At 39.4% G+C, this 16,009-nt stretch overlaps 1 protein-coding gene across 1 annotated transcript in view; it reads right to left on the bottom strand.

Moving 5' to 3' along the window:
* NETO1 (neuropilin and tolloid like 1) overlaps positions 1 to 15,762 on the bottom strand; it is a 107,266-nt gene extending 91,504 nt beyond the window's left edge. The window contains exons 1-4 of the mRNA XM_034995914.1: positions 15,532 to 15,762; positions 13,509 to 13,562; positions 13,138 to 13,275; positions 6,842 to 7,090 (exon numbers count right to left, since the gene is read on the bottom strand). Of these exons, the coding sequence (XP_034851805.1) occupies positions 6,842 to 7,090; positions 13,138 to 13,275; positions 13,509 to 13,562; positions 15,532 to 15,559 (469 nt within the window). The 5' untranslated portion in view covers positions 15,560 to 15,762. The remainder of the gene's footprint in view (positions 1 to 6,841; positions 7,091 to 13,137; positions 13,276 to 13,508; positions 13,563 to 15,531) is intronic.
* Between the last annotated feature and the right edge of the window lie 247 nt (positions 15,763 to 16,009).

The raw sequence follows: 16,009 nt of genomic DNA, 5'->3' as shown, positions 1-16,009 counted from the left end.
GAAGGAAGGAAGGAAGGAAGGAAGGAAGGAAGGAAGGAAAAATGGAAAAGTAAAGGCCATTATCCCTGGTGAACACAGATGCAAAAATCCTCAACAAAATATTAGCAAATTGAATTCAATAAAAATGATCAATATACACCAGGATCAACTGGGATTATTCCAGGGATGTAAGGATGGTTCAGTGTCCACAAATCAATCAACATAATATACCACATTAACAAAATGAAGGATAAAAATTATATGATCATCTCGAATAGATGCAGAAAAAGCACTTGACAAAATTCACCACCCACTCATGATACCCAACAAAGTAGGTATGGAGGGAATGTACATCAACATAATAAAGGCCATCTGTAACAAATCCACAGCTAACATCATACTTAATGGTAAAAAGCCAAAAGCTTTTCCTCTAAGATTAGGAACAAGACAAGAATGCCCACTCTTGCCATTTTTATTCCACATAGTGTTGGAAGTCTTAGCCGGAGCAAGAAAAAGCAATAAAAGGCTTCCAAATTAGAAAGGAAGAAGTGAAACTGTCACTACTGGAGGACAACATAATTCTATACACAGAAAATGCTAAAGACTCCACCAAAAAACTGTTAAGTGAACGCAAATCAATAACAAAAATCTGTTGTCTTTTTATACACTAACAACAAACTATCAGATTAAGAATCAAGAAAATTCTTAAATTAAGAAAACAACCCCATTTACAATTGCTTAAAAAAAAAAAAAGCCTAGGAATATAAATTGGTGCAGCCACCGTGGAAAACAGTACGGAGGTTCCTTAAAAAATTAAAAATAGAGCTATCATATGATCTAGTAATTCCACCTCTGGGTATTTATTCAAAAAAACCAAAACCACTAATTTGAAAACATATGCCCCTCTATGTTCATTGCAACCTTGTTTACAATAGCCAAGATAGGGAAACAAGCTAAGTGTCCATCAATGAATAAATGGATAAAGAAGATAATATATATATGTGTACATGTGTGTGTGTGCATATATATATTATATATAATACAGAAGATGAATTCACTGATACACACACACACACACAATCGAATACTACTCAGCCATAAAAAGAATGAAATCTTACCATTTGTGACAACTAAGGGCACTATGCTATGTGAAGTAAACCAGCCTTAGAAAGACAAACAGTGTATGATTTCACTTACGTGTGGAATCCAAAAAACAAAACAAACGAACAAACAAAACAAAACCCAACTCACAGATGCAAAGAACAGTTTAGTAGTTGCCAGAGGGGAGGGAATTTGGGCGGGGGGGGGCGGTGAAATTGGAGAAGGGGGTCAAGAGGTACAAACTTCCAGTCATAAACAAATGAGTCATGAGGATGTAATGTACAGCATGGTGACTCTAGTTAATAATAATGTACTGCATATTATATAACTTTATATGGTGATGGGGAAACTAGACCTATTGTAATCATTTCCCAGTGTATACAAATATCAAGTCATTATGTTATACATCTGAAACTAATACAATGTTACATGTCAATAGTATCTCAATAAAAAAAAAAAAGAAGAGGAAATGTGATTTTGTTTCATACACTTTCTATTTGACAGCATTTGCTGGGCTGAAGTTAAACCATTTGGGGTCTACGGTGTAAAGATAATAGACAACACAATGCTATCTGATCTAAAGTTATTCAGTCTTTTATTTCTATGTGATAAATGAAGTAATCAAATAAAGTCCTTTCAACTTCAGCCTTTAAAACCTTTTATTCTTTCATCTTTTAGGGCCAAGTTCAAATTAAAATTTAGCTATTGAAAAAATGATATGGATAGATAGATGTATGCATTTTCTTTTCTTTCATACCAGAGCACGTATCACAACTCTGATTATGTAGAGAAGAAAATGTAGGAACTTTCAATAGGGTTAATATTCGCACATACATTCACATTTCAAATTCAAAGAAGAAAACACTGTGCTGGGAAATTAAAATAGCATCGAGTCCATGACAGTATTTTACCTAAATAATATATTTCATTTAATATGCATAGAAATCTTTTTAGAACACTCAATTTAAATTGCTGCAATGTATCACTTCTGCTGCCTTTGATGTCAATCAGCTTGGAGTCTAAGAGGACGCTAGGAATTGGGCAGAAGGGTCCTAAAGCACTTTGAGCTCTCATATGAAAGGTGCTGTTTAAGTACAAAATATGATAATGATCTTAATATATTTAACAACTTCACTCACTTGCATGGAAATACCTGACTCTACCTCACCTGTTTGGTACTTTGAGGCACAATCCTTAAGTAAAATTTCTCGAATAGGTTATATATAACATTGTTTCATAGAACTCATTCAGAAAAAAAAACATCAGAAGAGGAAGGTTTCATAAACATTATATGTCGGTGATTACAGAAAATGTCTCCACTAGGAAGAAAACTACAAGGCTAACAAAAGATACTTGTTCCTAAGGAGACTGAAAGGATTACTTTCCCCAAGAGTAGAGCATCCTAGATGTTTCTCTTCCTTAATATTGAATAAAGCCGCTCGTAATGCTACTAGACTGGGGGTACAGTGTATGTTATGTGCTTTCTCCTTCATTTATATTTTCCAGTGGTAAAGAAAACTGAAGTATATAGGCAGCTGGCTGTAGGGGAGAATTATTTTCTACTTGAAAAACATTCTCAGTTTGAATAAAAAAGAAAATGTGGATTATAGATAAATGGTATTCCTCTGCTCCAAAAATTCATTTAAAGATTACCGACTATAGTATTTCTCTTTTTTGATTTTTTATCTTAAATACTTTTATTTACATAAGTTGTTATCAAAAATATAGCATCATTTTCAAAAATGAAAGCATTACTAATAATGCTAATACCTTTTCACCGTATCTCCATCTGAGCTCCTTCAATTCCTCCTCATTCTCCTCCACCCCCTACCTAGCTAAGGCAATTGTTACTCATTTTTCTGCAATGCATTTGATTTAAATCTTTCTTTAAGATAAAAAAAAAAAAAAAATTGTCCTATGAAGATGAGAAAACAATATCATTTTATTATAATAAGCACTTTTATACGTTTTCTCATTAAATTATCTGGGGGCTACCAAATTGTCCATCATGTAATTTTTAACATTTTTGGTGATTTCTGAACTCATCCGACTCTTCTCAGAAGCGGGAGCGTATTGGTGAGGAGACCTCACAACACAACTCTGTTTACACAGGAAGAAGAGAGGTTCCCTTACAGACATCACCCTAGGGCCTTCCATCAGGGGTCTGGGTCCCTTGATCCCTCTTCAGGCCCCACCCTTGTCTTTCGTTTCTGCAGATCCCAGGGTTAGACCCAGCTGACTGCTCTCTGACCGCTGCTCAATATCACAATCCTTATGCACGCTCGACTATAACCCTAGGTGATTCATCAGCACACTGTGGGCCTGGGTACTGACACAGTATCCAAAGATAACCAGAATCCATGAAGTAAAAAGTGAGGACTAGTCCAGGGTGTCAGGAGATAAAGGAACTACCCCTTTAAGAGTGCTTCCAAGGCATCTTTTCTGGCTCTGCCCTCCTACCCTGCATGTCCACACATGACCTCCAGTTAGCTAGCTCCCATCCACCACCAGTCCAGAAGCATCGCTACTAGGAACACAGGAGCCCAAAATGAAAAGGCTGTTTTTTCAAGTTGTGTAGGAAGAAAAGTCAAGGAGAGTCAGGTATTAAGAAATAGAAGCAAATTTTGAGAGAAGAGTTGACACAAATTAGTGTCCCGGTCAGGCAGAATGAAAGCAGAAAGTGGACAGGGGAATTGGCAGTCTGAGATGTACAGGACCCTTGAAAAAAGGATCCAGTGCCACGGAGATGGATCATCACATACCTTAGCAGGGTGCTAGTCAACAGGCATTCATGTAATTAAGCTTTAATATTTGGATCGCACATTCACTATACAATCTTCTCATTATAAACTGGATACCCATGTATGTATGTTTGCTTACAAGAAAAACTGAGCTGTGTGACTCAAAGAATTCTTATTGAAAATGCATGTAGGTTTATGTGTGTGTGTATGTGGATATGTGTGTATCAGTGCATGCATGTCTTATGTGCATATTCAGACGTTTTGGTTGATGTGATTCGTTCCTAAAAGTGGGTACATTCTCAGTATGCTGACTTCAAGTTTCCGAGACTATCAGTGAAGATCCAGATTTCAGATTGGAGTGAGCTCACGAACATAATAAAGACCACCTGGCCTTCCTTTTGCTGTCTCTGCTTTGACATATTTTATGGCTTCCAGCGCAAATAACTACAACCCCCACACGGAGGCCGAGACCCATTTAAACAAACTAACAGGGAAAAGTGACATCTTACAGGTATTTGTTTTGCACATCCGCCCCCAAAACAGAGTGAGAGCACTTGTAATTTAAAATCTCTGGGACACTTGTTCTCTCAATAAACTATAACAAGGCCCCTTTGTTCTTAAAGAACACATCATCAAATTAATAAAAAATAGTAACAACCAAGAGTTGAGATCTCATATGAAGCGAAAAATCCATAGATAGGCATTGGTTGGCAAGCAAGCAATCTTCAAACACCCCAATGTGGTGGTCAATATCATCCCTATTTTATAAATTAAAATACTGAGGCACAGAACATTAAGGATCGTGTCCACGGTTTACAGCAAGCAAGAAATAAGAAAGCCAGCACTGAGGACAGATCAGTTCCAAAACCAGTGTTCCTCACAGCCACTGTGGGGTCCAGCTCGGGATGTGTCCTGGTGGGCAGGGCACTGCCCTCCAATGTGGGGTCCACTTGGATGCCCTGGTGATTGCAGCAGTGCTTTATAATTTCAATCATGAAGTTGACTTGAGGAACTCTACCTTTTCAATTTCCCCCAATCACCACTTCAAGCACACTACCAAACCAAAATTAAGCCCAAATTAAACTGAAGCCTGCCTGACTCCCTATTCCCTAAATGCTGTCTAAATTATTACTAATCCCTGCCCCCTTCCTCTTTCATTAACTAATTGGCTTCCTCAATACTGCCTCTTTATGAAATGAGTTGTAGATGATTGGGACACTCAGCAATGGCCTCGGGCCACGAAACGTCAATGTCTGCAGTCAGGGAAGTGTTACAAGTCTCCCTTTTATGGTCCTCCTGTTCCTTCACATGCCAAGCCTATGCCTCCCTGTGCACTTACTTTACCCTAGTTTATCTAAGTGGAAACAGAAGCCTTGCTCCATCCATAACTCATCCTCAATTTCATGGAATCATCTCGTCACGTTTCCTTCTGATTTAGTAGTTCCTGGCAGTAAAATCTCCTTTTATATACAGATAAAGTAAAGAGGCTCTAAAGAAACAAGGAACAGGGAACAGAGCGGCTTTTTAAAACCCTGGGAGAGCACGCTGAGCTCCAACATTTATGTTCTCTCCGGTAGAGCTAGAAACGTGGACAGCATTGCTTATGTTGATAAAGTTGACTTCACAACTTTATACAACCTCAATTTTAAATCCTAGGCATTATCCCCATGATCTCCAATCTTAGGATGAAGATATAACTTATAAAAGCCTAGAACTATCTTTAGGTCCTGGTTATACTCGAAATTATGAGTCAAGGGAAAAAAAAATTTCCATGTATAACTCTAGCACTAATAAAGTAGTCTCAATGTTTGCAAGTTTTCAGAACACATCAAGTTAGTTTGATCGCCAATATGAGATACCCAGGTTTTCTGTGAACAATCCAATATTAACTAAGCCTAATTAAAACCACAATATCTCTTAGTGATACACTACAAAAAGATCCCTAATGTTTAAGGTTAATACCTATGATATCGCTAATATGCAGCTTATTTAACATAAACCATGATATCATAATGAAAGTCCTCATTGATCCCATCTTAATTATTTTTAAAATTTTAGTGTTTGAAAACTGAGCAGCTGAGCGCTGTTCTTATGTTACCTCTGTAACACAGAATAGAAACGTCAACAAATTTTACATATATTGCAATTTCATTATTGCCTGTTATATGCCTTAGTAAAGCAATATATACAAACTGGAAAAATATGTAATTACATATAAATAACGTGCTTTAGGTAAGTTGAGTCATCTTGCCATTAAAAAAAATGACTTCACTTCATAAAATCTCAAATCGCTTCAGCCTGATGTTGCAATTTAAAAATGTGATAACCAATTTTTATTGTAACAAATGACAACTCATCATCAAGTGAGCCAGTCAACATCATAGACCCTTTTTTAATATTAGCAGGTTAAAAGGAAACTTGACATAGAATGCATAATTGTATAATGACAAATGATGTCTGCAGACCTTGCAAATGAATATTGGGCTGCTTTGGGTCTCAGTTTTGCTTTCATCAGAACTCTTAGGAATTTGCATTTCTAAAAAGGGATTACACTGCTTTACACTAAGATCCATTTGCTTAAAAATTATAATTTTCAGAACAAAAGAATTTTTTATTCAGGTTCTCCAAAGATCACTTTGATGGATACATTTTACAGTACTACCATTGCCTTTTCAAGTTTATAGGGATTCAATGTATACTGTAATTAGTTTCTTTATTACAGGCCGCCTCTCGAATTACACATTTCAGCATAATGGAAGTCCATTTAATTAACTGTGTTCCTGATGATCATGCAGACCCCTGAGTCACTACACTTCACCTCTAGTGGAGGCTAAATTTTAAGGAAAATTTATTTGCCTTCAGAATTTATGAAATGAAAAGAGAAAGCACTGTAGGTGTGATTTTAAATAGAGCTAGAAAATTCTCCAAAAAAATATGAAGTTGTCCTACAAAAGTTCTTGTACTACGAAAACAGACAACTGAGGAAGAAAAAAACAGGAAAAAACCAAACCCTCACTTACCAGGCGTGAAATTGTATCGAGCTGAAAATCCCATAGATTCCAGCTCTCCATCAGCAAAAAATTTAATCCATAGAAATCTTCCACTGGATTTTATTACAGGTGGATTTTGTTGTCCACAAAAACGTCCAATTATTGGAGAAAATCCAAAAGGTCCATCTCGAACTTCAATATGATCAAATTTGCACTCCCAAGACGGTTCAATAGAGTACTTTTCATCAAAGTAAAGTTCAATGCACTGTCTTGGGGCAGCTGAAAAAAAGGAAAGATTATGTCTAGAAGGCCATTTTTAAATCTTTAGGTAGATTTTTGTAATTCTACTTCAGATTTTATCTGTATACCTTCTATCAAACTTTGAACATGACGTGTGGAAAAGCAAAGCAAGTCCATAAGCATTCTAAGGGATAACATTTCCATAAGAATGTCTCAGGGATGCTCCTTAAAACTGGTGATGTTGCACAAAGGATTATTCGGATATAAAATGACCATTTCGATGTCTAACACAGACCTAATAAATCACAGTATTTTTGTGAAAGACCACTAACATTAGGTTTAGAAAGTAGAAAGACATCTTTCTGTCACTTTTCCCGTATCTTCTTAAGTATCAAGTTTTAAGGTCAAAAGCCGCTTAAGAGTTGCTCAGCATAGAGTTATCCAAACATTCAAACAGTCCCAGTCAGATGTCTTGATTAGACCCAAGTGCATATACAAGGGCATTAAGAAGAATTTTTCTAGTACACAAACCTCACCACGTCACCCTCAGGTTTAAACTTAGCAACTCTCTATCAGCTATAGAAAAATGATCAATGCACTTGACATTGCAGGACCCTTAAGGGTATCCTACAACTCACACTTCCAGGGGCTTCCCAGTCCACACACAGCCTAAGCCCAGGCCACTGTAGACACACTGTGTTTTCTAAGGCAGCATGCTCTTTCGGGCTTTCATGTATTTTAGCACTTTCTGGAGTATCTACCTCCAATTTGCTGACTCTTGTTTATGCAGGAAAACCTTGCTTACAAGAACCACCCCTCTAAATCTACTCACTTTATGCAGGAAAACCTTGCTTACAAGAACCACCCCTCTAAATCTACTCACTAAGGACCAAATCTATTCACCTTCTTTCGGCACTCGGCAAGCACAGTCCTTGTCATTGAGGATTTCTCAAAAAAAAAAAAAAAAAAATCTCTGTTGGGTGAATAGTAAATGAGCTTGCCTTCATAAATGTTTTTTACAGCTCTCTAAAACATCAGGAAGAGCCTCAGAGGGCTAGCAGCTCTATAGACGTCCACAGGGATGCATTTGCTAGCCCCCTGCCATTTTTCCCTTGTCATGTCCAAAACAGCTCAAAATCCTGGCACTCCAGACTGGTATTCAGCCAGGATACCCCAGAATAGCCATAACAGTTGATGAAATAGCCGTACACATTTATTCTAGTTAGTAAACGGCTGTTGCCTTGAGTCCTTTGAGTGCCTCCCTGCCATGTGGCCCTCTTCAGGGACCAGCACCCTCCAGAAACTTGTAAGGTAAGACCTGGCACAGCGCGGCCTGCTCCCCATGTGATCAGTATTCATTCTGAATGACTGTTGTCCACACCACCCTAGTTCTTAAATATGTATTGAATATCACCCTTGATGGCTTTAAAATGAAAGCTTTGCTTGTGTGGATGTCAAAAATTTATAAAGAATTGAAATACATGATGACTTGGAAATTCGAGACCTACAGAATAATCGAAGCTCATTTGGTTAAAGGTCAATGCATGTGACAAGACTATTTTAGGGATTATTTTTAATCTACAAAAATATTTATGACTCTTTGGACATTGAAAAGAGACATTTATTACTCTTCCAAGAAAAACCAGGGATGGTTTTACCTACCACTACTGTATATTCTGAAAGGTCAACAATTGTAGTATTACCATATTGATAGATTTGATGAAGTTTCAATGATTTTCTTAAAAATCTGCAAATTGGAAAGTATCCTAAGAAATTACTTGGAAAACCTTTTCCCCTTGAGATTATTAGTCCAATAGCAAAAAGGGACCTATTTATGTAGTAGCATTAAGTATATCATTTGTATGTATTAGTATCTTATAGACTGCGCCTGCTTGTTTATCTGCTCATTGGCAAGCCAGTATGATAAGTTTTAGAAGGAAATAAACTATTTGAGAATGTAGGATATTTCTTTTAGATGTAAATAATGTATGGCTAGGGAACAGTAAAGCAATGAGAACAACCTTGTGCTAATTTATTTAAAACTCTATGGAGCAACATATATCCATCTACTTTCCCTATTAGGAAATGCAGGGCCATCGAACACGAATTCATTTATGCATACCTTCATTTTCACTGTTGCTTAAGTTCTGTTCAACATGGATGAACAAACCTCTCAATGTTCCTTCATGACACATACTATCACCATGGTCTTGGGTAGGCCACACTTACGTGGACAGCTCATCTTCCTTTGGTCCAGCATGTTGAAGTTAACTACACACACTCATACACGAAATTCCACTAACTGAATTTTCGAAGGCAGTAAAATAAGGTTTTAAAAATAAGCATGTCGTATAGTTGTTGTAATTAAAAACAAGTGATTATAGTGCATGGGAGCCATTGGAAGCTCTCTAAGTTCAGCCTCTTACACTTAGGTTTTCCTCCCCTTCAAATCTCTCAATTCACAGCTGCTTTTTACTTCCATGTTTTCTCTAAGTCATCTGGTATCTAAATCTGAGGTTCCTTTTTGAGAGGTCTTAACCCCTCCTAACATATCTTTGGACACACTGAAAACTCCGAGCACTTTCACCTGAATAGTGCACATAGTTACAGAACATTGCTCCCTCTTTGAGAGAGTTTTAGGACAACCTGAAACCCACGAAGGGATCTTCCTTTCCATGACTGGGACTCCACTTCTATTCATAAGAACCTATCTTACCTCAAGAAACTTGACCAATGATTTAGACCTTTCTTGTATTTTACATTTACCTTTTTCTACAGAACAGGCTACTCTTTTCAGAATCAAACATGACAATTTGCCCCCCTGAAAGCAGAAAAGACAAAAAGAAAAAGAAAGTAACTGCCTTCCTACCTTGGGTCCATTAACATCTCCCCTCCCCCAATGCCTCCATCAGCTGGGAGCCAGCTCCCACCCCCACTAGAGCAATGAATGCATATGTCCTAAAGTTACTATCAGCTTCTCAATGGCCTCATGCGATAGATGCGTTTCCTTTTACTTCACTTTTCTTTGCTGTAATAGTTGGCATTTTCGCTACTCCCTTCCTGCTGAAATGTAACCTGCATTACATGCTGGGGCATCTTTTACCTGATCTCCAGTCCATCTCGCTGGCTTATCCTTCACAGTCCCTGTTACCCTTCTCCTTACTCTCCCATCCTTTACCTGTTGTTTTTCAGAAACCCATTCTATGTCTTCTTCCCGCTCTTTCTAGACCTGTGTCCTCGGTGCCACTGGCATCCTAAAGGAGAGCTGTTACAATATAATGATGCCTGCAGCTGCATCAAAGACCGATTATTCATACCAGGAGCCTCAACAACAATCCATATTTATGACCTATAAATATCTATTTTCAGCCCAGAGCTCTCCAGTGAGCTAAAGACTCATGTATCCAATTTCTTTTTTTTTTTTTTTTAAGATTTTATTTATTTATTTGACACAGAGAGACACAGCGAGAGAGGGAACACAAGCAGGGGGAGTGGGAGAGGGAGAAGCAGGCTTCCCGCGGAGCAGGGAGCCCGATGTGGGGCTCGATCCCAGGACCCCGGGATCATGACCTGAGCCGAAGGCAGATGCTTAACGACTGAGCCACCCAGGTGCCCCCTCATGTATCCAATTTCTGTATGCAACATCTCCATAAACACCAAAATGGAATTCATTATTTTTCCTTCAAACCCTCTTTCTCCACCCATATTCTTTACCTAGAATGGCAGTTCCATCTATACGTCACTAAGCCAAAGACTTTGGAATCGTCTTGGGATTTCTTATCTCTCCTGCCTACATCCAGGCACTCATGACTCAGTTTCCTAAAGACCTCTCATCTCTTCCTTTGACGCCTCAGCCAATGTCACTTGCGTAGTTCAGGCTTTTACTTTGGCTTACATGGTCCTTCACAATCATTCCTGCTTACTTCTTTTCCTTCCGTCACTTCACCAAAATATCAGCTTATTATTTCTCCACTTAAATTATTTCAGTGGCACCCCGTTGTCTATCCCATAAAGTTCAAACTTTCACGGCTGGAGTAGACGGAATACCAAGTTCTCCTTTGTCTGAGACTGCTGACCTCTTGAGCCTCCTTACTTCTTCCTCTCCTCACACTATGCAGAAGCTACACATGGGTCCCAACCACACCATATCTCACACTTCTGCACAGGCCATTCTGAATAGAGAATTACCTCCCTGAAGTTCTTCAAAACTGAGCGAAAGCATCTCCTCCTCCTGACAGGCTCCTCTCCTTCTCTCTGCTCCAAACACTGCTGATTTGGGGGTCCCTTTAGATTGTTTGCTGAACAGGGCATGGTCCCCAGACCACATTATAAATTCCACAGGCAAGTACCATGGTTGTTTTTTAAAGACTCTCTAAGCGGTACCTAGAAGAGAGGCTGTTTCTTAGTAGTTGTTCGATAAATATTGGTTAAATAAATGTATGGATGAAAACAATGGCTGGTATGAAGTATTTCAAGAAGAGTGTAGAAGTATGATTAATAGTAACAGGAGGTTCTATTGATTTCTCAACTAAGTTTTGTCCTTGACATAACTAGGAATGAATGTAAATATATGCATGATATTAAAATAAAATGCTAGCAATGTTTTTGAATTCTAAATAACAATAAACACGAAAGTGCAATTAATATGCAAAGATCTGCTTCTGAAATAATCCTTTAAATGAGAGAACTAATTGATTTCACTCTTTTTAATAATTCAAAGTTTTAAAATACAGTTGCTTCAAAACACAAATTACGTGAGTTTAAGCAAGACATTTAAACTCCCTGCGTCTGTTTCCTTGTCTATAAAATAAGGACAACAAAAAACATCTACTTCCTATGATTAAATGTTTTAATATATGTTAAGTTTTTGAACATTTTATGTATATATACACACACACACACATACATATAATAGATAGGTAATATTAACTTGGTGAAGAGAACAACAAAGTTTAACCCAGAATTTCCATATTTCAATTTCCTTTTCTATCAATCACATGAGGAATAAGACTGCAGATCTCAGATTTCTAGTTTTATCCTTTTATTATCAGAGCTTCTTCTTTTTTCCTCCTTCTTGTAGTGCAGTGTATCTTTGCTAAAAGTTCACCCTCAGGCACAAAAAGGAAAGAGGTAATATCCTTAGCTTAAAAGTTACAAAAATAAAAAAAGAATCATTTCTAAATAGGAATTCTTGAAAGTAGTTAAACAGAAAGCCTTTTTCTTTCAAAGATCTACCAAATGAACATGCCCCTCATTTAGATATAAATACTGAGCATACACTGTCTTTTTCATTAAGATGGCTCAATCCCTCTGTATCTGTGTGGGTGGGGGGATGGAGAAGGGTTGCAGATTTGGGGCTTTTAGGTATTAACATCTATAATATTAAAATCTTCATCACTAGATGAAATGATCATTCAGTTTAGAAAGCTGTACTTAATCGAGTACTGTCTACAAGGGTAATGGAAATTGGAAATGTTCAAAGGGAAATGAATCTCTTTTTCAGCACTATTTTTTCTTTTGAGTTAGGAAAGAAAATGATGAAAAGAAGCATCATAATTTGGAATCCTGACTTTGGCATTAAAGTATGATAATGTTACTTGTTAGTGCAAATTAAGGCAACTATCATTCAGATTGTTTGGAAACATGATTATAGATTTATTTTTAACATTAATATGCATTTTGTACTTTATATTATTAATGAAAAATAACAAATGTATAGGTTTTTCTACTAACTGTTAACCAATAAAATACTAGGTTTCTAAAATTGTTATACATTAGGTAATATTATGCCAACTCCGCATCCATTCCATTAATTAAGAATTCTAAATCAATGAAGTCAACTGTAAAATAAACTGTTACTAATTTGCTTTTATTTGCCTGAATTTACTTACTCATAACCCATTGCTAATAATTGCAATAATTAGCTTGATTCCAAATTTTAGTCATTTGATTCATTAAGAGATATTTCTGTGTATGGTCTCCAAAACCAATTTTTGTAATGTCCATATGCATACTGTCCATCCAAAGCACAGCGATGGCCAGGTTTGGCTTGGAGCTTTCTCCAGCCAGGGCTCTCTCCCCCTTACCTTCTATGATGTAGATGCACTCTCGGTCAGGAGGGTACTTGCTGGGGTAGTTGGGAGAGGTAAAGATACCTCCCTCTGCATGTTTTGTCCAAGTTCCACACTGCACTGACTTCTGAGTTTCCGAGGTGGTTTGCTTTTCTGTAAAAAATAAAAACAAGAGCCATCATCCGATTTTCTAAAAGACTAAAAATAGAGAGGACATTCTTATAATATCCATTAGTAAATTAATTTTGAAATGTTGTGTTAGTCAAAATCAATCAATTATACACACTATAAAATTTTCAGATATTCTGGAATATTAAGAATATGGGGAAAATAGGAAAATGTAAATAATTAGAGGTCTTCCACTGCATTTTCCCAAAGAAACACACCTGTTCCTTTCTTGGTTGCCCCAGACAAATGGAAGATGATTAAACTTGCTACAACTGAAACAGAAAAGAAAAATTAGAAAGAGATCATATTAATATACACTGAAATGATCACATTCTATAACGACATAAAGATAATATCAAAGCAGATTAATTGTATTATTGTTAACCGTTCCAAGTTAACTCAGAACGTGCCAAAACTCGTTAAAAATGTACAAATCAGGAAAATTTAGGAACCCCTTCAGGAAGTAATGCAAGTTAAGGATAGATGACACCCCAGAACTGCAAATGCGTACCTCAAAACTTCAGAGGCAATACTGTAATCTACTCCTGTCACATTACAGTAGGATTTCAGGACCTGTATTGTTTCTAATCGCCCTTAGGGAAAGGCTTTGCTAGCATCTCTGAGGGAAGCGTGAGCCAGGCGAAAGGCTGCAAAGGCAAACAATGAGGAAGGACTCCCGTGACGGACCCTAAGGCACTGCCAGTGTAGTTGTAGTTGAGAAAACAAATACTTAGGCAAATCTTATGGCAGTTGGGGGAAGGGAACAGGAGAAAAACAGATAAATGCAGATTGGAGGCATTAAGCAGCAGTACGAAAACGTTTCTTATAAAAAGGTACCATAATACCAAGTAACCCCTGTCCTCAGCACTTCCTAAGCTTGCAATTAATTTCTTCTAACCTTAACCTTGACTTAATATTTAGTGTTATCCAGAAATAGATTCTTGAGAAAGGCGATTTCTGTGAGCATTTCAATGAGCCAATTTTTCAGTATCAAAAAAAGACCCTGATCTCTAACAAGAGTAAATCTGCAAAGACCGTTGCAACCGGAACTTCTGCTTTACTTTCGTATCTTGATTTTTTATATATATAAAACTAGAAGAGTCATAAAACAATCTAGTCTTCATAAGTACTGTTTTTTCCTCTTCTAATTTATCTTTGTTATTTATTTTGTTGCCCAATTCCCTAAAATCTCTAACTTCCATTAGATGTATAATTCTATTTCCCCTTACGATTAACTTGGGAAAGGGAAGGTATAATTCACAATGATTTCCTAAACTGAAGCTCACGGCAGGAGTTCATAAATTTATGTTTTCAGATTATTCCAAGAAAAGAATGTGGGCCTTAAATTAACATTTGAGAAAGTATATCGGTTATATTCCTTTGTACTCCTGCCTGATCATCTGCTTTTAGATGAAAACATTAGCTGTTGTCGTCTGTGTTTAAACAGAAAAAAAAAAAAAATCTTATTTTAACTTGCCAGGATTCTAGACACACACAGACACACAGGTACACGCCATCAATACCAGGACGTCCGCGTGGCGTTGTCTTTACTCTGCTTTTCCTGTGTTGATGGAATCACACGATGGAACAAGTACTACGACCAACACATCCACAAAGCCGGTCTCTCAGCTGCGTGGCACAGGATTGGAATCCTAGCTTTTTAATGTGAAATTCCCCACACCTTTTCTCACACTGCCTTTGACTTGGCGACTCCCGAAGCCACCTTCCTGTCAACCGCACGCGCTACCGCTCACCTAAGTAACGCCGCACTCAGGAGTTGAGCTTGGCACTCGCCCCCCCCGCAAGCGTGGCGTTCAGGTGCGCCCCACACTCCCTCCCCCCTGGAGTGAAAATACGCGCCGGCGGAGCTCCGAAAGCCCCCGAGAGAGGACCCTTCCCTGCATCCCGCAAACTGTCAGCCCCGCGCTCTGCCCCTTCCCACCTGCGCCCGCACGCGAGCCCGCTCCCCGCGGCTCCCGCACGTGCTCGCCTCCGCCCCCAGGACTGTCCCCCGCGGATTCTGAGACCCGGCGAGCACTGACCCGGCGCCGCCCCCACGCCTCGATCGATATGCTGCAACCCAGAAAGTTTACAGGCGCCCGGACTCGCGGGGGCTGCGGGGTCCGGCCGGAGCGCGGCGGCGAGGCTTTTCCGCGCGCGTTCGGCCACGAGGGAGGAGGGAAGGAGGGAAGGAGGGAGGAGGGACGGCGAGTGGACCCGCGCGGCGGGAAGGGTACTCACTGTGAAACAAACTGCGTCCATAGATCATGTCTGTTCGTTGCACCAGAGGCTCCGATCTCCACTAATTCCATTTAGAGGCGGGGAGACTTCAGCGGCGCGGGAGGACGGAGTCGGGGGCTTTAAATGTGCAAACCGAGAACCAAATGAAGGGGGGGCAGGGAGCGGAGAAAGCGAGATGCGAGCGCACACGGCAGCGAGGTCCGAATCCTGCGTCCTCCGCCCCTGGCTCGCTCACCGCCGCGAAGCCAGCATCCCCACCAGGACGCTCGCATCACAGCCGGCCGCCGATCGCCACCGCCAGCACCGCGGGCTGCAGCAGCCTCCTCCTTCGCATCACCGCCGCCGCCGCGGCGGTCAGGAGGACGCGCGGGCAGCAGGCGCGCGGGCGGCGGCGGCGCGGGGCGAGCCCCGGGGCGCCCGGGCCGGGGCCGGGGCCGGAGAGGGCGCGGCGAGGCGGGGGCCAGTCCCGACCGACGGC

The sequence above is a fragment of the Mirounga leonina genome, unplaced genomic scaffold (genome assembly GCF_011800145.1).
Source record: "Mirounga leonina isolate KUSES-001 unplaced genomic scaffold, KU_Mleo_1.0 Mir_93, whole genome shotgun sequence".
Taxonomy (NCBI): Eukaryota; Metazoa; Chordata; class Mammalia; order Carnivora; family Phocidae; genus Mirounga; species Mirounga leonina.
This window is presented reverse-complemented; position numbering and strand designations above follow the sequence as displayed.